This window comes from Dermacentor variabilis, chromosome 7 (assembly GCF_050947875.1).
Source record: "Dermacentor variabilis isolate Ectoservices chromosome 7, ASM5094787v1, whole genome shotgun sequence".
Classification (NCBI taxonomy): Eukaryota; Metazoa; Arthropoda; class Arachnida; order Ixodida; family Ixodidae; genus Dermacentor; species Dermacentor variabilis.
The window spans coordinates 86169240-86196192 of NC_134574.1; the positions used below are offsets into that span (position 1 = coordinate 86169240).

The 26953-nt window shown below is 47.1% G+C and overlaps 1 protein-coding gene across 1 annotated transcript; it reads left to right on the plus strand.

The window, feature by feature from the left end:
- The first annotated feature begins 20099 nt into the window (after positions 1-20099).
- LOC142586907 (uncharacterized) lies at positions 20100-25908 on the plus strand. The gene is made up of 2 exons (XM_075697793.1): positions 20100-20358; positions 25635-25908. Exons 1-2 carry the CDS (start codon positions 20109-20111, stop codon positions 25811-25813), a joined length of 429 nt encoding a protein of 142 aa, XP_075553908.1. The 5' UTR covers positions 20100-20108; the 3' UTR covers positions 25814-25908.
- The last annotated feature ends 1045 nt before the right edge of the window (positions 25909-26953 follow it).

Consider the following 26953-nt stretch of genomic DNA (forward strand, 5'->3'; position numbering starts at 1 on the left):
GATATAACACGAAGAATGTATACGAAGTTTCTAAGTTTAGTCATAAGTGCAGTAAAAGGTTGGCATTCACGTGCAAATCAATGTCACAATCTTGTCGACGGAATGGTGCTTTAGTCACCCACTACAGATTTCTTGATGTCATGATCGGCCGCAATCTTTCTTCGAATAAGAATTTTCTTGCCCTACCTCCGGTTTCCCTATTCTTGAACTATCGCCCTTAGTGGGTACACGTCATAAAAGCGGGACATAATCATCATCACCGCGCTTTCTGTGGTCATCTTCGGCAACACGGAAAGAAATGAAAAACCACTTCGCGTGTGCGACTTCGCAGACGAGACTCCGGCTCTTATGAGAGGCAAGCAAAAAAGGGCACACCTCTTACGCGCCGTTCGTGCTTCTGAGCACTGTCCTTCCATTCGGCTGGGGCCGTGTACGAGAAGACAGCTTTAGTATAGCCTTTGTCGTCTTACGTACGTTAAATGCAAGCTCCTTTGCGAGACGTTAGATGCGAGTCACTTCAAAATTTTTTTCTTTAACGTACGAGAACACAAACATAAGGAATACGTTAGATGACAGAGCGCCACCTGGTGCGATCGTGCCAAACGTATCGAAATAGACGCTCTATTAGCAACCACCCTGTCGTTTCTATGCGGACGCGTCTCTTTGGGTATACCGACGCCGGAATCGCCGAACGGTCTCAGAAAGTGGACGCGCTAAGCGCTCATAACTAACGCTTCACGTAAGGTTATAGGATCGAAAGCTCATATTTATAGTTACTGGTGAACAGCGAGAGCGTAGCCCTCACGAAAATTCACGCTGAAGCGGGAGCCAGGGTGCCGTCATATTCGACAACGCTATTTTTTGCACGCATAAGCATTACGAACGTTAAATTCACCAAATAACCTACGTTATCATACCACACGTGAGACGCAGCCACCCAATTACGTATGAAGCGTGCGCACTCAGCACAACGCTATTTTTTGCATGCTTAATGTGCTTAGGTTTGTTGTAAGCGCTATTCTAAAGCTCTTTATTGTCTTGCAATATGGCGCAATGTCAGCGTGACCTTACAAAACAAACAACTGTAAGAGTTCGCGTGGCACGACAAAGCGTCTGTGTATATAGATTCTGCGGCCGTGCCTTGTCCCGGCTCTCCGATTAGTTAGTGTACCTTCTACATCACTTGCTTCAGTGAAAGTTGAAGCAGTTGACAGCTGAAACAGTTGAAGCAATCGGCGATGGGTAAAGTCAAAACAAAATACACTATACTGATGCGCGACTTCAATGCCAAGGTAGGCAAGAAGCAGGCTGGAGACAAATCATTGGGGGAATATGGCATAGGCTCTAGGAATAGCAGGGGAGAGTTATTAGTAGAGTTTGCACAACAGCATAATATGCGGATAATGAATACCTTCTTCCGCAGGCGGGATAGCCGAAAGTGGACGTGGAGGAGCCCGAATGGCTAGACTAGAAATGAAATAGACTTCATACTCTGCGCTAACCCTGGCATCATACAAGATGTGGACGTGCTCAGCAAGGTGCGCTGCAGTGACCGTAGGATGGTAAGAACTCGAATTAGCCTAAACTTGAGGAGGGAACGGAAGAAACTGGTACATAAGAAGCCAATCAATGAGTCAGCGGTAAGAGGCAAACTAGAGGAATTCCGGATCAAGCTACAGAGCAGGTATTCAGCATTAACTCAGGAAGATGACCTTAGTGTTGAAGCAATGAACGACAATCTTATGGGCATCATTAAGGAGTGTGCAATAGAAGTCCGTGGTAACTCCGTTAGACAGGATACCAGTAAGCTATCGCAGGAGACGAAAGATCTGATCAAGAAACGCCAATGTATGAAAGAATCTAACCCTACAGCTAGAATAGAACTGGCAGAACTTTCAAAGTTAATCAACAAGCGTAAGACAGCTGACATAAGGAACTGTAATATGAATAGAATTGAACATGCTCTCAGTAACGGAGGAAGCCTAAAAGCAGTGAAGAAGAACCTAGGAATAGGCAAGAATCAGATGTGTGCGTTAAGAGACAAAGCCAGCAATATCATTACTAATATGCATGAGATAGTTCAAGTGGCTGAGGAGTTCTATAAAGATTTATACAGTACCAGTAGCACTCACGACGATAATGTGAGTGAGAATAGTCTAGAGGAATTTGAAATCCCACAAGTAACGCCGGAAGAAGTAAAGAACGCCTTGCGAGCTATGCAAAGGGGGAAGGCAGCGGGGGAGAATCAGGTAACAGCAGATTTGTTGAAGGATGGTGGGCACATTGTTCTAGAAAAACTGGCCACCCTGTAAACACAATGTCTCATGACCTAGAGCGTACCTGGATCTTGGAAGACCGCTAACATAATCCTAATCCATAAGAAAGAGGACGCCAAAGACGAAAAATTATAGACCGATCAGCTTATTGTCCGTTGCCTACAAAGTATTTACTAAGGTAATCGCAAATAGAATCAGGAACACCTTAGACTTCTGTCAACCAAAGGACTAGGCAGAATTCCGTAATGGCTACTCAACAATAGATCATATTCACACTATCAATCAGGTGATAGAGAAATGTGCGGAATATAACCAACCCTTATTATAGCTTTCATTGATTACGAAAAAGCGTTTGCTTCGGTCGAAACCTCAGCATTCATGGAGGCACTACGGAATCAGGGTGTAGACGAGCCATATGTAAAAATAGTGAAAGATATCTATAGCGGCTCCACAGCCACCGCAGTCCTCCATAAAGAAAGCAACAAAATCCCAAATAAAGAAAGGCGTCAGGCAGGGAGATATGATCTCTCCAATGCTAATCACAGCGTGTTTACAGGGAAACGAGCTATAGAAAGAATAATGATGGGCGTAACGTTAAGGGATAAGAAAAGAGCAGATTGGGCGAGGGAACAAACGCGAGTTATTGACACCTTAGTTGAAATCAAGAAAAAGAAATGGGGGGGGGGGCCTGGGCAGGACATGTAATGAGGAGGGAAGATAACCGATGGTCATTAAGGGTTATAGACTGGATTCCAAGGGCAGGGAAGCGTAGTAGTGGGCCGCAGAAAGTTAGGTGGGCGGATGAGATTAAGAAGTTTGCAGGGACAACATGGCCACAATTAGTACATGACCAGGGTAATTGGGAGAAGTATGGGAGAGGCCTTTGCCCTGCAGTGGGCGTAACCAGGCTTATGACGATGATGATGAAGCAGTACATGGGAAATTTCAATGAAAGGAATATCACGTGGACAAAGACACTGTGTAGATATTGAGAAATGAGCCACGAAAGGGGCTGCGTAAATGCAAAACATCACAACTTCAGTATTTGACAGACGTCCTTAATTAAGCGACGGTATCGGGGTTTATAAAGTGATTAGGGGCAAGTTGTTTCACTTCTCTTCACTCCTATTGGACTGCGACATTAAATAGTGATACGAAGCAAACTTTAGCCTTTCCTGAAAGCCGTTCTGATGTTGAGCGGCGCCTATTATAGACGATGCTTAGTACTGATGGTTGGTAATAAATACCATGACGGTGCCTAAGTATCTACTATGATTTTTTTTATTCGAAAGAAACTCGTGGGAAATATTGACACTTCAGAGGCAAGAAATTGAGTATAGCCTTCATCAAAGGCGATACATAGCTACGGAGCGTGAATTCTCATTTTATTGCCCGACACTCAGCTGGTGCATTCAGCACGTGGACAAATCTCCATACCAGTTTGTTTTTAAGCATGAAATGTTTTTAGCTCCCGCTGTCGGCGACCTTCAAGTGACCTTGAGCCAAAAGCCAGCGCTGTTATCCGGGCATTCAAGCGCGAACAACCGTGCAAGTTGTGAGAACATAACCAGACCATCCGGGCAACCAGCCAAAACTTCAGAAAATGCGGTCTCTGGACCCAACCATTTGTGAAGGACCGCGTTACATACGCCAGTTACAGCCAAAACAAGTTTTTTTTTATATTGCTTCCAAGTTCTTCCTATGTATGTTCACAATATAACTCAAGCGGTAACGTCTAGCACCATGAATTTTGGTTTGTCGTTTCTAGTAGCGACTTTCAGATGGGCGGTACTGGGCACCATACACCTGATTGTCATCTCTTTGCGCTGAGACAGTGTTGCCTGTTCAACGCCAGCGGTACGTGAGTTCCGCGGCGCGGGTTTTGCGTCAGCCCGAGAGATGGCGCCTCCCTGATTGACCAAGCCGGCAGCGTCCGGCCATCTGGCGATGTCTGTTTGGCCCAAACACTTGCAATGAGGTTCAGTTCAAAACAGGTTTGTGTGCTGTGGCGTGGTGTGGTGGGGTGCGGTGGGGTGTGCCGTTGCGAACATGCACTATATCCATTTTAAGGATGTGGCTAGTATCATCTCCAACCAATCTCCTTTGCCTGTAGCCATGTCATACTTACATCTGCTCTCGATTACGGGAGAGTCATAATTTTTTTAAGAGGAAGCTTTAGGTCTGCGTGTCCTATCTATACATGCATGGGAAAAGAGAAATAGTTTCTTTCTCGGCAATCATTGCGCCAAATTTGATTAAGTTTTTTTGTATTTAAAAGAAAAAGTTATTGTTTAGTCACTGTTTGTTGCGAATTCTCGATTCAGATTTTAATTTTTTTATTAAAAGTTGACAAAAATCTCGAATTTTCAGAAAAACGAACTATCAAGTTTAAAACTCTAACTTACCAATCAAACAATATCACAATTCTGTAAATTCCACCAATTAGTACATCTAAAGCGCCCAAAATCAATATACAATAGATTGTTCTCAAGTAGAACACTAATTTATTAGTAGTACTGTTGCAAACACCTTGTAAACAACGTAAAAATTCACGTAGGATATAACATTGTCCGCTTTAGATTCTCTAATGAATGCAGTTTACAGAATAGCGATATCTATTTTAGGTGCAGAGATACAAATTTGTAAACTTCGTGCACCTATTTTTTTCTTTCAAACTTAGCCATTTTTGAAAATTCCATTAAAAATGTCAAGCCATAAATCAAAATTCTGCTTCCGATAGTCACTAGAATCCAACTTTCGCTCTCAAATGCAAAACATTTCATGAAAATCGGCCTCGTGGTTATCTCAGAAAAGTGTTTCTGCATTTTACGTGGATTTGGATAGGGGGCGTCGGAGTTTGGCCCGTGTTAAAGCTTCCTCTTAAACTTTTCCTACAGCGCACCTAGACCGGAGCGCGAGCTTCAGTTGTATATTCTACGCATTGTCATAACCACGACCGCCAACCCTCATCGTAGATGTAGGTGCTGATCCTTGGGATACACTGGCACGCACCCACTTTGGGGGATTGGCCAAGAATCTGGTCGGTCAACGTCCGAAATAAGAGAACTGATCGTTCGCACGCGCGCATAAAGTAACAACGAAGAAGAAGAAGCTCGCAACCCCGGCGTCATGCGTCAAGGAAGGTCGTCCAGTTTCCTTCCACCTGCGCGAACGGGTACCGCAAGCCGAGTTTCTTTGGACCTGGTTGGTCCCGATGAGAGCGTCTCGACGATGCCTCAAGACGCGGGGCCTTCCTGTTCGCATCTGGACGAGGCCGAGGCGCGCCATGAGCTCGACATGGGGCGCCGTGCTCACGCCTCGCCAGCGGCCAGTTCATCCGCTGTGGCCACAGGTGCGTTGGAAGCGCGAGATTATACTTATTTGCTTACACCCTATAGCCACTTTGGCGATTTTATCTGGCTGCCTGGCCTCGGTACAAGTCACACGCGCTTTATGCTCCAGACGCTGCAGCAGAACGTTTTCCCTGTGCCGCCAAAACTCGGGAAGCCAGGGGAACCCGGCTCCAACAAAAATGAGAGGCGAAACCCCAACGCGTCGCACAAGGAAAAACTCGAGAATGAGGCTCCGGATAGAATAGGGTGTGTATCGCTGTGTGAAATGCACTCGCATTGACTTGCACGATCATCGTAGATGGGTTCTGTCTAATTTTACAGCGAAGCTGTTAGCCTTCAATTGGTCGGAATTTTTTCGTCGGTAATGCTCGCCCAAGAACAGTCCCGCTAGCAGGCGTGGTCACTCAGATATATACCTCAAGCGGCAGCTAAAAAAGGGCTTTGTCTTTAATTTTCCGGGTACACAATTACGTTTTCTCGTATATTCGAATTACAATCCGAAGCTATCATGTCTCCAGCTTGTGTGTAAGTCGTACTTGACGAATACTTTGGCGCAATTTACTTTGAAGAATCCAATTAGGTAACTAAGGTGCTTGCGCTTGGCGGATGGCTTAGGATGTATGCTGCACTTCCGCACATGTGCGTACGAGCGTGACGTACGTGAGCACACAATGTATTTGACCTTGATGCCTGCGCGCGCTGCCCGTGGCATCTGTCGCACAGCGTGTGCTGCGACCGTAATCGACACTAGAGAGCTTTAGAATAGGGGCCCCAAACGTTTTGGGGCCCCAAAGAAATAGCGTCGAAGCCACTGCGCATGCGCTAGATGCAAACTGCGTTTGGGTTTTGCGTTGGGAACGCTATTTCACCGATTTAGCGGGAGCCCAAATAGCGGCCCCAAAACTTTTGCGTCGGCAAACATGGCGGCACCCATCGAAGCGACGGCTCTAACCTAGCACCAAACTGGGTTCGATTCGCGGTAACGCGTGAAGTTCGCAAGCTAGGAGAAGTGACTGCTGTTATCGCTTTCTCTCAACTAGCGTGTGTTATGAAGATTGACAGATTAGACGCCGCTGATTTTGAATTCGATTGTGGATTATATGGCTTGTAGGCCTAACACGTCTAAGCTTGGTAGGTGAAGGCTAGTAAAGTTAGTTTTCTCAAAACTAAGCGCAACAAATTATTTGCTGCTTACAGAATAACTTCTAAATTGTAATTAAATGCGAATACACGAAAGTCAAAATTATTATTCCTATCATAAAATGGTATATTTTATTTAATTATTTCTAATAGCTTTTCTTTGACGCCGTAGTGGCGCTGTCAGCGCAAGACGCTATCCGCAAACGTAAAACTCTATTCTAAAACTCTTCACTCCTACGTGCCCCAACGCTAACACCCGCAAAGCTCTTTTGGGCCCCAAACAATCGAGGCCCCTATTCTAAAACTCTCTACTATGGCGAACACTTCCCAAACAAGTAACGCCACCTAGCGGCCGCGGCCACTCAGACAGGCCTCAAACGGCAGCTAGAAAAGGGTGCGTTTGGGCTGACGCTACTCGACAGAGCAAACCGGTAGTTGGTGGTGTGTGGATTGACATCAATCTGATCAACCCGATGGCAGATGGCGGGGGCCTTTTCAAGGAGTAGCCTAGCAATTGATTTCAGTGTCGTTGCGGCGGCGCAATGGGTAGGCCCAATTTAAATTAACTAATGGGGTTTTAAGTGCCTAAACCACGATCTGATTATGAGACACGCAGTAGTGAGGGAATCCGGAATAATTTGGACCACCTGGGGTGCTTTAACGTGCACTTAAAGCTAACCGCACAGGAGTTTTCACATTTTTGCCCTCATGGAAATGCGGCTGCCTTGGCCAGGATTCGACCCTGCGACCTCGCGCTTAGCAGCCCAGCACCAAAGCCAGAAAGCAACCACGGCGGGTGAGTAGTAGACCACCTATACGTAGGTCTGCGAAGACCAGCGTGAGCACGAACAACAGCAATGCGACCGTCTGTGAATGGTGGCGCTGGCTAACACTCCCAGGGTTATACTAGGACACATAAGTACCCAAGAAAGTGGATGGGGAAACAGCGCCGCGGTAGCTCAATTGGTAGATCATCGCACGCGAAATGCGAAGGTTGTGGGTTCGGTTCCCACCTGCGGCAAGTTGTTTTTTCATTCACTTTAACTTCCATTAATTTATCGTTTCTTTATTTCATTTATTAAGCACAAGTAATTTCCCCTATGTTGTCCTTGGTGTCAGTGTTTGTTCGCTTCTTATGATATGACTAATATATATATTTTTTTGCAGAATAGTATATTTAATTCACACGCATTCAACTTCGCACACAAATGTGCCATATAGTAGGCCGCCCATTTTTGTTACGTTTAATCTCAGTGGCATTTTTTAGTTAGGACAGGGCTGCGTGCTAAATTTGGTGCCGCTTGTGAAACTCAATCATATACGATCTGGAGCGCTGGAATACGTAATTTATTACACACGCCGTAACAAGTCCAAATACTTTGAGTTTTGTCTACGCGTAACCAATAACGAGCCCTTTATTCCTGCGAAACGTAAACTTTGTGTAACTTAGAGTTCACTAGGGGCACTGGGAAACGAAGTGTAAGATGACCATAAACGCTTTCGAGCACTTTCTAAAACGTTTTCTTTAAAAAAGAAAAGGTAATATGCGATCCACATGGATATAACTTAACAAAACTTTGCCGCAATGTTCTCCCCATGATTGCTGAAGTTAATTTTATTGGCGTTTGTAGTTATGCCAGTGTATAGCGCGCTAAACTTTGAACCGCTCACAAAGCAAGCTTATAGCACTGTGGAGCACTTACATATGTAATTTATTGCACAGGCCGTAGTTATCCCAAACACACTTAATTATCCCTAGACATAACTAAGAACGTTCCCCTAATTTCAGCCAAATACAAGCTTTAGTGTGAAATAGAATGCTCTCGGGAAGCAGGGAAACAGCGAAAAATGACCATATCGTGCTTGGTAGCACTTGACAAAGGAATTTTTTTTTCAAAAGCTTTATCTGATACACAAGCATTTAACTGCGCACAAAAAGTTCATCCACGAAATAGCGATCCATTTATGTACGCTAAATTTGATCTTGGTAGCATCTGTATCCATGCAAGAACGCCGCTCTTAAAACACACTCATGACGCTCCGGAGCGCTTCAATACGCAATTCACAGCAAAAGCTACAATTATCCAACACACGTTGAGATTCCGCTTCGAATTACCCATAATGTCCCCCTTATTACCCCTAAGTGTAAACAAGGCGCCTTTTTTTTTTCACCGTGGACACCGCTGGAACCAGCCAGAACCTCGTATAACGCGTATAAATAAACAAGAAAGCGAGGGCTAAAGGACTATTTTCAACGCTTCTAGCTAAGACCAGAAAGTCATAGTTTCGCCACACATTACTCTCAACATTGCTCCTATTTTTTACTGCATTTGGGACTTGGTGTCTTGTACTGTTGTTTTAGGATTCTGGGAAGCATTGCGGACAATGGCAGTATAAAACTTGAATGAGTGAAAATCTCGAATAAGTAACTTTCTACAAACCCTGTCATTAATCTACAGAGATAAAACACATTGTTTTATTATTTGTCAGGCACAACACGCTTCCTACGTCAACGAAATATAAACAACGTGCCTTACACAGTTCACTGAGGAACCAACTACATCCATCGGATAACGGATAAAAACCGCGTGGGGACGGGTACAGGTATTCAGTAAATATTTTAAAAATCACATAATTACCCAACACATCTCAAACTTTCCATACACATTGAGTAGTATTGAGTAGCATTGAGTATTTCTTCTAAATATGAAATATTTGCCGTTTTTGGCCCGTCCAACAAAGCGGATAATACTTTGAAGCCTTTCATATATCGCCTCGAAAGTGGCCGAAAACAAGGATTTAGCTATTTTCATTCAAGCGCCTGACGGACAGATCTACTGCGTCTGTTGCCTGCATATTTCGTTCAAATATTCCCCACATTTTCTCGAAACATACAGTGCCTAAGTGATGTAGTGTTCTTGGAGAACCATGCCAACGGGCCTATTACGTTTCCAGCGCGTCTAGTAGCACTAACAGTTTCGCTGTAGAAGGAAAAGGCTTAGGATAATCAAGAGAGCAGTACAATAGTATTCGAAGCGAGATCAGGGTGCCTACGAACCCATATGAGCAAATTACCGATGACCCATACATGTGTAGTATGTGAAAATAATGCAGAAACCATAGATCAAGTTTTGTTAGCATGTAGCGGTATCAGCCCAGACTCATATGAGGACGTATTTGCGTTGTCCGGTGCTCTGGACTTTAAAGGTAATAGAAATTATTTCAAAATGGAATCTGCCGATGACAGTAAAAAGCAGGCTGGAGGATTGGTAGCGTAAACATAGGGAAAACAAAGAATGAGAAGACATTATATTTTTTTAATTTTCAAGTTTGATGGTTTGTTGACACGAACCCACTGAACACTGTAGTGGCCGATCGATAGTTATGACAGAAAGGATGTAGAAATGACGAGCTTGGCGCATTAAGCCACTTCCAATTGGATTCTAATATTATCCATCCATTCAATCGCGAGGGAGTGTCGATCTTTGGAGGAACGGTCCGGGGAAATGTGGTTTGTTCCGCTGCCATCGACATACCTTTCTTTTTTTTTTTCTTGCTCGTCACCAGCAGGCGTCCCTCCGACGACCGAGGCCGACAGTTGCGGAAGAGGTCTCGACGGTGGTGTGTCCGGCTGGGCGTCCGCGATCTCCAAGGAGGCCCTCTGGGTGCTGGGCATCGTGGTGGCGCTGTGCCTGCTGCTCGTGGCGCTCGTCTACCTCAACCTGAGCCACAGGGCGGGGATGTGAAGACTACCACGAAGTGGCCAGCCACACCCGCCTCGTGGGCCTGTCGCGGAAACTTAAATTTTGTCCGGAATTCGTTGGCATATTTTCACTTGCTTCTAGGTGTGTGTCTTTTCTTTATTGCTACTGCTGTTGTAGATGCGTACATTGTCGGGCAAAAATTACTGTAATTTTGCTTTTTATTGTGCAACCTTTGTATTCCATCGTCTTGTTCACTCTCAATATGTGAATTACTCGTAATTATTGTTGTTGTTTTAAAAAAATTTCTGGGGTTTTTTTTTTCTTCCTGCTTTGCTCTTCCTCTTTTATGTAGTGGCCAGTTTCTGTTTGCTTTAACTACCACTACTGTTATTACTGCACGTAATATTAACGATATAAATTTTGTTCGTTGTTGTACTTGCCTCGTATTTATTTGCTTGGAAAACGGGTGCCATTCTGTTATGATTATTTCATTCGTTTTGTCGCATGTCTCGTTCATTAATTCTCGCCCCCCCCACTTCTGCAGTGGCATCTAAAGGGTCATTAAGTGTAGAATAAATGATTATTAGAATATAACCAAACAAAATCCTTCCTGGTTTCTTACTGCAAATTATAAGCTTCAGCAAGCTCATAAACAATTCAACGAAGACCTCCTGAACACAGATGCAGATTGTTATATATACCGTCGACAGGAACTTTCTCTGTAATAAGTACAGTTGGCAATTCGGCTGCAAAGCCTTGGTCTAGGTTTATCTTCAAGTGTAATCCTGTATTTCCGAGTCTCTTGGAGCCTGCATGCCTTTCTGGGTTTCAGCGAAATAAATGTTTCCTCCACAGGGCGGAATGGTGTTACCCAAGCTATAGTAGATTACCGTGGTAGATTAATTTTTCATATTTCTCTTTTTGCTTGATGCGGCGTTTTCTTCTTGTTGATATGTTTTATTTTTGTTCCGCAACCTAGAACTTTTATTACGAAGGTGGTGTCTTCCCCATAAATAGTTTCTCTCCATACCCCTTCCTCTTAACCACAAAACTTATTACCGATCCCGCAGCTTTTTTTTTTCTTTCAACTTATTGGGATCGCAGCCGTATCGTCCCTCGCGGTCAGGTTTATGTGCACATATGGATGCTGCCTGTGTGTGTGCAAATAAACTTGTGTGCATCACCCTCCTCGCGTGTGATGGCCGACTGCCCGTTTACTGGACTATGCTGCTAGTACTAATGCCTCTATAATAACACTATTTGTGTGCTTTTGAGTGTGTGTGCGTGTGCAAATCGAATCTTCGCTGCTTTCTTTTTTTCTTGGCTATTCTCGATTGAGCAGCGCACTTGGGAGTTCGGGATAGCCGGCTGATAGCCGGCCGATAGTCGAAGATGGCCTACGTTCCCAATTTTTCTACTTCTAAAATTTCCTAGTGTGAGTTTCCGCCATGGACATTCAGGACAACAACCATATTGACACGTGGACTTGTTTATCTTTTTTTGGATGAGCGTTTTTAACCGTCAAACAAATGTTATCGCTCAGCGTGGGACGCGCCTGCTTGTAACGGAGGTTTCTGGAATGTTATCGATGGTTCCATCCGCTGTCTGTTGTCACCGAACCTTGTTTAATCTAATTTCATGTATGCGCGACGCCAGTGGTGCAGAACTTTCTGGAAGACACGCGGGCACCAGCAATTACTCTGGAACGTTCGATGGCTCGTCTATAAAAACCAACGCGCTTGACCGGCAGATCAGATTTTCAACGATCGCCGACTGTGTTCGCCGCTATCGTTGTGCTTTAAGTGTGGCGCGTTTTTGTGGGCACAGGTTCGCCCAATAAAAGTTAGTTTCGTCATTCATAGTATTGCTACTGTGTTCTTTACCGTCACTACTACGTGACACTATAATTCAAGGAAGAAATTAGTGCGCTGGTCATAATTATTCTAAATATTGCAATGAATCTTCGTATCCTTTCTTAATTTAATCATCCCTTTATCTAGCCTCACTGCCCCAATTCACAATGCTATTTTATTCTGTTACATCTTTTTGTTTCTTCTTTAAGTCATTAACTTAGCGTACAACTGCCCAATTCTTCGTACATCTCCCATTGTGGTTACGTGCCATGTTTTAAAGACGTGTCATCGTCATCAGCGTCGTCATCATCATTATATATATGACGGCGTATCGCTGCTATGTTGAACCAGGCTTCTCCATAAATTCCAGATAATTCAAAGGTACAATCCTTGGTGGGTTGGCCCTTTCTTAGATTTAGTAGTATGTAAACCAAAGATCATTAGTTTGCTTCGAAGTAGCATATTTGGTTTTACTTCACATCGCGCCTTGTCCTAACTAAAGCGGGACGAAAGAACAAATGTGATCAGCCCGTTTCGTAGCTCAAAACCCTCGTTCACTGTAAGTCGTGCCACTATACTACTAGTTAAGTGCACATCTCAGCTTTTCCGACACAAGCACAACCAATACATAATGACGGCATCTGCATGAACGATCTTCTTCAAGAAGTCATTTTTATTCGTGAACAAAAGGTTGATTTGGATGCATCGCCAAAAAAATCTCATTGGTAAATCACTAAGCGAGCCCTCGGCATACCGATCTTCACCAACACCAATGGTCTCCTCCAGCTAGGTGCGCACAACACTCTGGAAAAGATTTCAGAGGCTCAGGAAAGAGCGCAACTTGTCAGAATCTCCACGACCGCCGCCGGTAAGAGGATACTACAAGAGCTCGGCCACCCGTAATCAGTAGAGGCACTAAGAAAATGCCACTTAGCGCGAGACATACGATACCTGTTCTCCGTATCGCCGATACCGAGAAATTTACATCCTGAATACAAGGGTAGGAGGAAAGCAAGAGCTTCCACCATACTCCAACAGATCCAGGCAGACTGGCGTAGAGCCTGCCTTGTTGACGCGGCCGTGTATCGGAAGGAGTGCTCCTTTTGTGCGGTAGCGGTGCATTCCAAACAGCGACTCAGGAACTGTGCATCTGCGCGAACCGGAGATGCGGCGATAGCCGAGCAGGAAGCCATTGCCTTGGAAATGCTTGATGACGGCAGCGACATCATTTGCAGTGGTTCAGGGTCGGCCATTAGGGCATTTGAGTGTGGAGTAATCTCAGATAAGCTTTGGGGCTGCTTCGTAAGGCAGGTACGGATAGAATCAAGCATCACTTGCTTACTTGGTTCCCAGACCACGTTGGGCACATGGTGGGTGTCCCCGCGAAGCTCAACGAGACGGCCCACGCTGCCGAGGGCGCGCTTACTGACCGCGCTGGCGGCGTAACGGCCGAGGAGAGAGTTAATGGATGGTAGGGAGGCGCCCGCTACTTACAATGTTCTTACATAACACTTTTATCTGTCACGGCGAGAATACCCTCCTCCTCACCAAGCTCACCAGGCCACAGGCACTGACATTCAGACCTGCAGGCAGAGACCTATCCCAATCGGTTCACGTTGCATGCGATATATCCGGAGATTCACCCTGATGGAGCGTGCCCTGCTTGAGGTGATAGATCAACACTTTCACACATGCTCTGGGGATGTATCTTTATAACAATCCCTGACCTCAACTCCGCTAGGTGGAAAGCGGCCCTCCGCAATCCACTCCTGGCTGAGCAACGTTGGGCCGTCCTGCAGGCCCACGATGCGGCTGGCAGGCTAGGCCTGTCGGTCTCGACGTAGCAGTGGCCCGCGACGGGCTAATACGCGTTCTGCAGGACTGAAAAATAACATTTATTCAATCAAACAATCAATTGGTAGCAACAGCAAGTATGGTGTATAACTTGGCGATCTTGTTACCTTTTGTGAGCTTTGTACATCCATTTACCTTCAAAAGAAAGTTCTTTTTTACAGCGCAGCTTTCAAGGCCTAGTTCTCCCAGGATCGCTTCCGTGTTTAGACACAAAACTTCACATACGTGGGCCGATCCAGAAGATGGTTCAATGCTGGGCTGACCCGCGGCGGAGATGCAGTACGCAAACGCTGGTAATCCTTATTCACTTCACAAAGTGGAAGGGCACTTCTTTTTTCCTCTACCATATCGTGTGGGGTTTTACGACATTTCTGTTGAGAATTGCAAGGGCCTATCGAGATACGACTCATTTCGCAAATGCTGGGACGGCTGCCCTAGAATCGCTGCGGATCCTGGATCTCTTTGGGTCTAAAAGTGTCAATGCGATGGCTACCGGTTCTGCAATTTCTGGTTGTGTGGTGAACGTCGAAGGCGAGTTGACGACATCACCTTTGCCGTTCAGAAGAACCACTGTGAAGGCTCGTCTGCTGGACATGAAAGCCGCTTCGACGAACAAGCATTCTTCAGCCTGATTTTTAGTTTTTTCTAGTAGGGCTTTGACTCTGGCTTGCCTTCTGCCCACAAGGTAAGAAGATGCTGAGGTTCCAGATTACAGGGACCACCTCCTCACTTACAGCGAGCTAACCAAGCACTTCTATCTAGGACGCAGGGCCCTCCCCCTCCACACAGTAAACTAAATATAGTTCCGGCTATTGCGCTAAGGCCCTTGTAAATAAGAACATATCCGAACCCGCATTTAATCAACAAGATATATCCGGAGTTCTCTACACCTACAACATACGATAAATGCAACGACACCATATATATTAGTCATATGCTCTGCCGTTGCTTCGCGTTGGGCTGCTGATCACGAGGTAGCGGGATCGAATCCCGGCCACGGCGGCCGCATTTCGATGGGGGCGGAATGCGAAAACACCCGTGTACTTAGACTTACGTGCACGTTAAAGAACCCCCAGGTGGTCCAAATTTCCGGAGTCCTACACTACGGCGTGCCTCATAATCAGAGAGTGGTTTTGGCACGTAAAACCCCATAATTAGAATTATTATTGGCGTTGCTTCGCGTTACGCAGCGACAAGGACAACACGGAAGAGCGGTGGGACGCAGCTCTACGCACTCTCACATTAGAAGAACAGCTGTGGGCACTCCAATGGGCCCGCGAAGAGGCCGAAAGGCTAGGCCTTTCGGTCCCAACGTGGGAGCGGCCCGCTTCGGGCTAGGAAACTCGCGCGACCTAATGGACCTCAATAAAGTTTTTCCATTCATCCATCCTCCTCCAGTTTTCGTGTTCGTCATTGCCGGATGTATTTCTATGTGTATACAGACAACCTTGTGCACCGGGTATGTGCCCGGATAGACACCTTGCAGCTGGCTGCTGTCTGGCCTGTAGAATTTGGCCCATCGGGTATGTGCCACTGTTTATGTGCCAGAACTGACTACTTCGGCAGTCGGTATATGTCAGCGGGTGTGCGCCTATTCTCGGCCAGTCCCCCAGAATGGATGCCCCACGGTAACATGACGGGTATAAGCCTTAAATCTATCTAGATATGTGTCGTGGTTTTCAGTGCATATGCGCCACTTATAGACATTATCCGTGCTTGAGGAAACCGGATTACGCAGGCACGTTCGGTTCCGCCCAGGACAGGATAAATTTTAAGTAAACCTTTTAAGAATGTGGTATGCAGCCACCATGGATAATTGAGCAAGAACGGACACATGTCCCCCTTTATTATGAATAAATGCTCACTCTGCCTCTCGACAAGTATCACACACCGTCTTCGTCCTCGTTACACAGATAGGTAGCCGACAGCCATAAGTGACGATGATGGTGCCATCCGCTACTTCGCTAACTCAAGCATTAAACTTCGCGTCATTGGCGTGATTTAGACTAGAACACTGCGTTGGATCGATGTATTCTATTGTGACAGCCGTTACACATGGAAGCTGTAGGTGCGAAGGGGATACGGCGTTCCTCCGGTGTTACGGGACGTGCCCTGCATAGGCTCTCGTTGTCCAACTCATTTTCGGAGGTTGATTCAGCATGCTGATCGTTGCCTTCAATCGACGCGGCAAGTCACCGGGATCATTTTCAGACCACGCTGACCCCAGTGAGTGACATTTTCAACGTCTAACTGAATCCCCCAAGCTCTTCGCGACCACGGCAGCCACAGGCACACAGCGGAATGGCTAACCCTAGGCGTGATCGGTTTCGGCCACGCTGACGGCGATCTTCGGGAGCTTTGACTGGGGAAAGTGACGCGTTTTCAAAAAACCTGCATAAATCCGCACCAGATCGAGTCAGAACCTGTCTTTCGCAGACGTTCTGGTACATTTTAACGTTTTTCTCTCTAGGAACGCCGCCGGCACGCAGAAGCCCGTGATTTCCAGATGGAGGCTGCTCCGCCCGAGAAAGTTGTGACAGACGTCGTGATCGGGACCACTGCAGCGGCTATGGACACGACTCTGGCCAGGACCACGACTAGTGACGAAACTTCCTGATCAGACAAGGGCGGCTCTGCATGGGTGCTGGTTCTAAAAGAAGCGCCACACGCAAGCAGACCTCTGTGTCCCGACGCTGAATGAAGACACGAAGCCAACTGCGCCGACCCCGGACATTGCAAGCCACTTCCCTTGCCCCTCCACGACTACAAGGTCATCCTGCGCTCATAGGGAGGGCTACGTTCGGACCAGTGGACTCGGTCCCGCCCTGACCCGGTTGAGTGAGGAGGTCATGGGCTTGCCCTATTGTTATCAAAGTGTCAATGAGACATTTGTAGTCACTCCCAGGCAGCCCCAAATGACATCTAACTGCTTTGTTTTCAGCGACGTACAATTGCGAGCAATTTTTACCGAATGGCAAACAAACCTCACGAAATATGAAAAATACCACGTGACTGCGCTCCTACCCGCATCATAAAGCAACGCCCTCAAATAAGCTGATTGAAAGCAACTGCATTGCCTGTCGCAAACCCAAAGAGACAGCGCATCACCTCGATAATGGTACGGAAGGAGCACCAACAGCAGGTTTCGCGGTATTGCAGCTATTCCTTCCTCTCTACGTCACACTTATCCATCTCTCAAGGCCGACTGATCACATTGATAACAAATGCCTCTTGACCACACAAGCGCTGCTCTGACCACGCACGAAACGCGAATAGCAATGTGATAGGCATAACATGTTTCGAAATCCCGACTTTGCTCGCACCGCATCAACAGAGTGCGCGCGCAGCTATGTGTCGCGCCAGAAACTTGCTTCGGACCAAAGCCAAATTAAAATGACGGTTTATTTCTCATGAGAGTGCATATATGCTGCAAAAAGGAGCTCGTGGAAAGAAAATAAAAGCGAATAAACAGACCGGGAAGCGAACCACGTGTTGAGAAAAGGCAATAAAACCGATGTGTTCAAGAAATTAAATAATCACTCCTAAATTTGATTTCTGACGTTGTTATCAATTCATGAGCAAAAAGTGATTTCAGCCTGTTGGTAATTGCCAGAGAGTATGGTAATACCGGATGTTAACCAGTAATATCCAGTAACACAGTAATACAGTAATATCCAGAGTTGTTTAGCTGACTGTAAGCCTCTTGCTTGTACTTATCTACTGGCCAAATAACTTTACTTCCACCTTTATTTCCTTACTTAATGGCAATGTAGTTCCGGAAACTAAAATTTCAGATGATACGACTTTCAGAGGCAGTTGTGCTTCTAGGTCGCTTAGCTGTCTTGGCTTATAATTTCTTTAGTGACAGTTTCGGGGCGCGTTCGTCGCCGAACGTCAACTAGCTCTGTCACACTCACTTTGTTGTCGCAGGAGACCTTCACGGCGTCCGAAGATTTAGATACTGCTGTCGGCGGTAGCACTTTGTCGCGTTTCTCCGCCGCCTGGGCTGACGGCTCAAGGCTACATTTTTCGCCGAAATCCTCTACGCGTCTCCTATCGTGATGCGCCGAAATGTGATCTTCTTCCATGAGTAATGCGTGTTTTACTGACAAATACTGGCAAACTTATTTCTAACTAATTTCAATGTTCCTGCAGATCTCAGCGGCCGCTGCTTCTGTAGATAGATAGATAGATAGATAGATAGATAGATAGATAGATAGATAGATAGATAGATAGATAGATAGATAGATAGATAGATAGATAGATAGATAGATAGATAGATAGATAGATAGATAGATAGATAGATAGATAGATAGATAGATAGATAGATAGATAGATAGATAGATAGATAGATAGATAGATAGATAGATAGATAGATAGATAGATAGATAGATAGATAGATAGATAGATAGATAGATAGATAGATAGATAGATAGATAGATAGATAGATAGATAGATAGATAGATAGATAGATAGATAGATAGATAGATAGATAGATAGATAGATAGATAGATAAACTTTATTAAAATAATAATAAAAAAACAGCTAATGGTCGGGGCCCTTAGTCCAGGGCTCCGCTGGCTCTTGCCATCTTCTCAGCTCTCTTTATCAGCTTGAGCTGGTCGTCGAGGGCCGAGTTGGACAGCAGTGCCTCCCATTGCTCACTCGTGGTGTTCGTGTCGGGGTGTTCTATGTTGTGTAGTGCGCACTCCCACGTAATGAGGTATAGGGTTGGTGTGGCCCCACACCGCGGGCATTGGTCCCTGTAGGCTGTGGGGTGTATCCGGATGTGTAGGTTCGTGTAAGCGCCTGTCTGGAGCCTACGCAAGGCAGCGGCATCTTCTGTCTTAAGATTTCTATGGGGTGGTGGATATCGCAAGCGACGCCTTCTGTGGTAGTTCACGATGGCTGAATACTCGAGGTCGACAGGGTCCGGGGCTTCTGCAGCCGGCGTGATGAGTGCTCGGTTATGTACGAATCCTCGAGCTGCTCTGTCGGCCTGCAGGTCGCCCGTCATGCTAGTGTGGCCCGGTATCCAGATGACGGTTTGGGTGGTGAAGGCCTCAGGGTCCTCCTTGAGTATTCCGGCTATGACTTGTGCAGCCGGTCTTCCAATTCTTCCCTGTAGGAAGTTGCGGCAGACCTGCTAGGAATCCGTGAGGATCGTCAGTGGTTGGTTTGCGTGTAGGCCCTCGCGGATGGCTAATGCGATGGCCAGCTCTTCGGCTTCCGTAATCGCGCAGGGGCGGGTCGATGCAGCGGAGGTAACGTGGCCTCGGTGGTCGCATGCCACTGCAACTGCGCCCTTTTTGTTCGTCGCATACGGTAAAACGTCCGTAAAACGGGCCGTGGTATTGAACCTGAACGCTTTCTCCATGTACTGGGCCCTTGTTCTCCTCCTGCCGGAGTGTAGGTTAGGGTCCATGTTGCGTGGTATCGGGGCAACGTGAAACCTGTCCTGGACCTGACGAGGTATCAAGCAGGTTTCTTGGGTTCGTGTTATTGCTGGGAACCCCAAGGTTTGTAGGAACTGCCGGCCCGTGCGAGTCCGCGCAAGTCTAGGTTGTTGCGAGACGTAATGGGCTTCTGTCAGTTCGCTGGGGGTTTTGTGTGTAAGCTGGTTTTGTTCAGAAATCATGTAGTCCTAATTTTTTTTCTTTTTTGTAAATGCTCTTCTTGTAGACGTCGCAATATTGTGAGAACTAGTAAATGTACAAATCGATCAAACAGCTTGGACTCTATTTCGGGCAAACAAAAAAGTATACACTTACAAGAATTCAGAGAAAAGAGGTCACAGAGCCCAAAGCTGCAAGGAAAACCCACTGGCATCCACATGCAGGTGCCATCATCGCCGTTACCAACCCGACTGCTCAACCTCGTGCCCGCACGCTCTAGCTGAAGAAGAAGAAAATTATGAAAGCGGACGCCATGCACCAAGTTGGGCCGACCAGCCGCCTTACGCGAACTCCGACGGGTGCACGGAGCAGAGCTTCTCTGGACTCGATCGGGACGGGCTCCGGGCCAAGTGTCCCTGCGACGTCCAGCCGCGCGGTCCTCTCGTCGTCGTTCCAGGACCGGGGACACCAAGACGTGGCCGAGGCGCCCCACGATCTCGACACTGGGCGCCGCTCGCGGGCCTCGTCGGCGACCAGCATATCGGCAGCGCCAGTGGCCTCAGGTGTGTACCGAGCCGCGAGTACTTTTATTGGCGAGTTCGAACAGTTAATTTGCAACCCCCGTTTTGAGTACTTGTCATTGTGTGAGATCATCACCTTATTGGATCAATGCCCCTTCGCTTCGTGTAGCTGTAACCACGTTGTAACTACAAAACACAGAGCAGGTCAGGTACCCCTTAGTATTTTCCTTTTATGGCGTTAACCGTTTATCGTATCACAAACGCGGACATGGACGAATTGGTCTGTTTTCATCGAAAATTCCCTCCCGCTGAGCACGAAAAAAAAAACATGTTCCTGAGCGGAATTTAACATGATGACTTACCTTTTGCGAGCTAGCTGTTGCAAACACTGCACCACAGCATTTCGACGGAAGTGTGTGACTAGTGGAAGCACGTTATGCAGTCATGCCGTTTTGTGCGTGTTTCGCCGAAGACTAGAGCGGTGAGTTACAAGCACTGAACCGACATGCATCGCCGTGATGAGGCGGATGCGGTGAGACGCATCACTTCACGCATTTTTCGTGAGACAAAAGCCTGGTATCAAGTACACTTAAACAAATACCAAAGAAGGTGGACGGAGGGACAGCCGCCACCGTAGTTCCGTTGGTGGAACATCGTGCGCGTCACACCTGTGGAGGTGGTCGGCTCGGTTCCCACCGGCGGCGCTTTGTCTTTACCTTCCACTTTGATTTAGCTTTTCTTTGATATTGCTGCATTTAGGTAAGAAAAAAGAAACGCACTTAATGTTCCCTACGTTTTCCTTGGCTTCATTATCTGTTGGCATTTTATGTTTGGTACTATACAACGAAAATCGAACATCATATGCTCCCTGATTCTTCTAGCTCTGTAAGTCTATGTACGTGACAAAGATCGTGTGAGGTGTCACGAAATTGCTACGCAGCCGGCCAGCCTGCAAGTCACTCGTCGATCCCACTCGCCTTCACCTACATCACGTGCACTCTTAATGACGTTTGCACCCTTTGAGGCTTATCTTGTCCCAAAAGTTCTTGAATAATCTGCGCTTGCTATTTTCCTGTCACGAATGCTATGCCACACTGATAACGCACGTGCCGTTAGTGACCTGGAACTACCGGGTCCACTGCGTGAAAGACAGGAAGTGCAAGCAAGACAGATGACAATTATTGTTGTGGGACAAGCACCACAAGCTGCAAACTTTTCTGAGAGTGTATACTGTCGGCGTGAAATGAAATGAGAACAGCGGAGCGCGTGGCCGAAGCATAACTGAAGGTGCATATTGTGCGCCGTCCCGTCATCGCCACAGAAAAGCGCGCGCATCAGGTTTCACCACACTGCTCGATGATGCCCGCCCTATACTGCTATATTTTCGTTTTTGTTCTACAGTTACCAACAACGTACCGCATCTACATGAACGGCCGCCGAGATAAACTATTACTCCGTTCCCAGATATTTAGGTAAGAGTTCCAGCGCTAAAGATCAACTTTGTGAGAAACCATATATTAAAAATTACAGATAAAATGCAGAAATGCTTTGCTGAAAGAACAACCGGATCAAGGTAAACGAAATTTCCTGCATTTGACATAGACAGTTAATTTCATAGACGCGTACTTAAAAATAAGACCTCAAGTTTTTAGCAACAACTGTTTAGACATATTTAGAAAAATTATGTATTAGCAATAAGTTCACAAATTCATAAATCTGCCCAAAATAAAATTCGCAGTTCTTTCAATCGTACTCGTTAGAGCATCTAAAGCGATAAAAATGGTATCTGCATTTCCTGTTCATGTAAAATTCTTTATCATACATCAGTTTTGTTCACTTTATTTGTAATGTATCAAGCAATGTAGAGAAATATCATATCTATAATCAATCATGAGTTGCAGCAGTAGGCGTGCATTCAAGGCTTTTTTTCTGTTTCTTAGTTTAAGTCAAGTCTAAGTCAGTGCAATGTTGGTTTGTACAACGGAATTCTGTTCACCTGTTTCCCGTGCGCAACAGTGAGGTGACGGAAACGTCGATGGCCAAGATCACGAAAAGAGGGATAAAGTATTATTCATTACACCACCAGACTGTGCACCAGACTGACTAATCACCTATGCAGGCACAGTTTACTCATAAGGAAGGAGTTCTTGTTAAATGATCGAAACACTGGTAACCTCCTCGGTTCGCAGCGGCTCACTTCTCCTGCTTGTCAATTCTCGTTCCTAGCTGGCTATTTGACGAAGAGGCACTTTGTCATGTGGAAAAAAAATAGTGGTTTGCAGAAGAAATGAAGAATAGGAAGAATATTAGAAGAGTAGGATTATGTAGGCTTAAAGGGAAGCTGAAGAGTCTGTTGAATTCAATAAGACGCTCATATACGGATGCGGGAACCTTATAAACTATGTAGGTAAAATTTGGGGGCTTTCTTTCAATTAGGAGTGACGTAATCGTAGAGTTAAAATTGCGCTGTAGCTCCGTCCCCCGTCGAATGCCGCGCGCTGCTGCTGACGCTGACGATGCGAGCGGAGACCGGAAACCGCGGTGTTGTGACGTCAACACTAGCGTTCCGTTCCTTCGCAGCCTCCGCGACCGTGCCTGACCGTGCTTGTTTCTGCGTGCGTGCCATCGTAATCTGCTTCGATCGACCCTGCATTCCTTTGTTGGTGCATCTGCGTGTATGTAGAGTGGTAGTCAACGTGCGCAGCATAAACTGAAGTGGTGGGCCGATCATGCCGCTTGTACGAGAACGGTAGCAAACGCAGGCTTTCTAAACGCAGCGCGAAAAGATCGGAGCACCGAAAACAAAGACGGCCCGAGTGCGGACTGACTGATGATAACTGGTGTTGGAAGGCCTTATGAATACACGAACTCGCCCAAACCTGGATTTTGATTTACTGCGAGCTCCTTCGTGTTAGCAAGCTGAACGAAAGGTGCATGTCTATCTCCCGCCCTTGACGCAGGTTACGTCGCAAAGCGCCGCGAATTTTCTATTTGCACGTGTGTTGTAAAACAGCCTGCATGCAGCTACCATAACGCAGTGCAAATGTAGAGTTTGCATGTGCTGGAAAGCCGGCGCACACCAAGACGCTACGCTCCCCCCTTCTCTCGCGCACAGCGAGAAACCGACCGTCTCACGTAGCCGACGGAATTCGCCGCCTTTACGATTTCGGTTACGAGTAGTGTGCGGATGGCGCACAGATGAAGGTCACTACACGTACTGCATGAACCGGGAAGCTTTTCACGCGTTTAAACCGTCTTTGTAGATTGCCGACAGCTTTGGACAGCGCACAAATGCCGACGATCGCATCCCCGCTTACGTTCCACGAGGAGGCATGCACAACACTACAGTTGTTTGACCGGAAACGAGCTCACTAGATCGGCGAGATCACTAGATCGCTTTGCAAAAAAGATACTCACCAAAGAGCATTTCCAACACGAGGAGATCCCAAGACTTCGCTTTCGTTCGCGTCGAAAGCACTGCTCGCACCAGCATCGTTTGCTTCTTCGAGAGGCCGGCTCTTCGCAATCGGCTCGTACATGTAGAGAGTAACGCCGAACTCCTCCGAAAAACGCAGTCTCTCTAAATTTTCCGTTACCGTCTCAGAAAAACAGCACCAAACTACCTGGCACCGCGCTTCACGTGTAGCGGCGGCGGCCGGTTCGGACGAACACTAGTGTTGACGTCACGAGGCGCCCGACCAATCACAGGCGGAAACGAGACGCGCAAGCTGGGCGTGTCCGCTGCTGCACTTTTCGTCGAAATAAAATATATTTGCGCTTTCTTTCGCTCAATTTCGATACGATATTCGAATTCGGAGGGTTGAAAAACATTATGTAGAGATGTTCACTCATTTTTTCTGGAAAACCTTTCAGCTTCCCTTTAAGAAGCGAGAAGATATTACGATAAAGCAACGATGGCTGCGCAAACTGTACCACGCGCCTCGCTGTTCGCGTTCCATTTGACGCCGATAGCACATATGGTTTCGCAGCATGGTGCGATAACACTGGTTCGATGCTGCGATATTCTAGCTCCGGTTCTAGAGTGCCGCTCATAGAGCGGCACTCTAAGACAGGAGCTAAACAGTCTGCGTCTATTTCATGGCGAGCATTGGCGTAGCCGAGCAAACGAGCACAATGAAAGACGAGAGCGAGAGAGAGAGAGAGAGAGAAGTGGTTCTTAAAGGGATAAGGGAGGGTTGACGCTATTTTCTGCAGCCCTTGCGGGAGCACGGATCAGAGAGAGCGAACGCGGCGCCCACCGAGGATGAAAAAGAAGCGGCGAGAGTGAAGCGCGAAAAGAAAGTGGAGAGGATGGTGCAGCGGAACCATGAGACGGAAAGCGGAGGAGGGTATGGCGAAAGGGTGAGGAGGAAAGCGGAGTGCCCAGCAGCATGCCGGCAGCGACCAAGCATGTGGCGAGCCCGGAAACAAAGCGCTGGCGTGGGCTTCGGACCTATTGCGCATGCGCTACTTCGCGTCCGGCGCCGCCGCTGCCGCCGCCACGCGTTGCCGCGTTCACGCTTTTTTTTTTTTTTGTGAAGAATGAGCTACGCAACCAGTGTAAATGCTTCGTCTGCCACTGCTGCTCAACAAGCTGCCTGAGCAGAGGCTCAGCGCCGCCGCCGAGAGTACCCTGTCGTTCAGAATCAAATTCTTAGCCACAATATGTCGCGAGCTCAAAACATCTAAACAGCTGCGCTCAACATTCGCATTAAGGAGTATTGTAATCGTTGGTGAAATTTTTCTTTTGCTATGGTAGCTTTGAAATAAAAGAGAACCGGAACAGAAACGAAAATATTGCAATGTGGGTGGAGCATCATCGCGCAGTGATGTCAAACCGTACGTCCGCACTTTTAAGTTGTGATGACTGGACGGCGCGCACTACATCATTAGTTACGTTTCGGCCACGAGCTCCGCTGTTCGCGTTTCAGTTTGACGCTGATAGCACTTGCACCATGAACTAAAGGGCCACCTGTGCGTTCCGCGCGACGAAGGCGTTTTTACCTTTCTGCGAGACACTGGTCTCGAAGGTGTCGCGTTTCGTGCTTGTTATGTGTACGTTGTGTGTCGTATGACATCCTTGTATCGTTTTATCTAAGATTGAATTCGCCTGCAGCAGCAGCACGCTATTGTCGCGCGGACGATTTCATTTCGACCGTTTCGACGAACCGACAGTTTTCGTTTGCCTCTCTATCTCACCGTTCACCCGCCAGTCGGTCGTATAGGTAACTCGTTGGGTCGAACAGAACCGTCACTTGGATAAAGAAGTTTGATATGGCTGGCATACTCACATCTTGCGCTTCTTCGCCTCTCGCCAGTGGGCCCCCTTCCGACGGCCGAAGCCGAGAGAAGTGGAAGCGGTCCCATCGGCGATGTGTCCGGCTGGACGTCCGCGATCTCCAAGGAGGCCCTCTGGGTGCTGGGCATCGTGGTGGCGCTGTGCCTGCTGCTCGTGGCGCTCGTCTACCTCAACCTGAGCCACAGGGCGGGGATGTGAACATCGCATAGCCCAGTCGCTCCTGTCTGCAAGACCCTTGTGGCCCTCCGCATACCTTGCTCCATTACATACCGTGCGCTGGTATTCCCTTACTGATTCACGTTCTGTTTTGATTTTTTTGTTTTGAGAATCATCAGTCAATAAAGAACCGTTTATATTCCCCTGAATTTATATTAAAACGAAGATCTCGGCAGCAATGGGAGTCGCTAGCTGAAACCGCATTTAACAGTAAAATCTTAAAATTACGGGGTTTTACGTGCCAAAACCACTTTCTGATTATGAGGCACGCCGTAGTGGAGGACTCCGGAAATTTTGACCGCCTGGGGTTCTTTAACGTGCACCTAAATCTAAGTACACGGGTGTTTTCGCATTTCGCCCCCATCGAAATGCGGCCGCCATGGCCGGGATTCGATCCCGCGACCTCGTGCTCAGCAGCCCAACACCATAGCCACTGAGCAACCACGGCGGGTAACGGTAAAATCTAATCCATTAATACGTAAGCAGTCTAGGGCTACTTCTTCCCTCGGAAATATGTTCGTCTGAAACGTGACACGATGTGCTCCATAGGTATACAAATGGTCCTATGGAGTACGTATGACAGTGCCTTATCACTACGTATGACTACTGAGATTTATGATTGTCATATGGAGCACCTACAGTTACAGTTGGCATAAAAAGAAAGTACATCAGTGCAGTCGACGTAACAAGTAACGCTACCATGTCTCCGAAAAGAAAGCACATGTAAGTGAGTGAATAAACTTTATTTCGGAGACCAAGCTGTTGATGCCCGAAGGTGCGCGGCCACCCTATTCCAGGTAGCCGTGGCCCTGTGCTGATAGCCTTGTCCTATTCACCAGCCAAAGTTGGTCCTCAGGCTTTGGGCTTGTCAGCTGTGCCTCCCACCGGTCATCAGGGGTGCGATCGGAGTTCGTTGTTCGGCGCCCTCGTTCGGTTACCGGCGCGCGCGATTGGCCTACTCCGCGCCGACGTCGCCAGCCGCGGGGCACCGCCCCGTTTTTGGTGACGTCAAAATGACGACACGCTCCTGTCAATCATCCGCCCACCGAGCATTTCGTCCGAACGCGACGGCAGTTGAGAAGTTAGGAGCGATCATACGGCTTCGCATGGCGCGTCTGGTGG

Coding starts and splice junctions, on each gene's coding strand:
- LOC142586907 (XM_075697793.1), top strand. CDS start 20,109: ATGCACCAAGTTGGGCCGACCAGCCGCCTTACGCGAACTCCGACGGGT. Junction 20,359..25,634: donor GGCAGCGCCAGTGGCCTCAG/GTGTGTACCGAG, acceptor GCCTCTCGCCAG/TGGGCCCCCTTCCGACGGCC.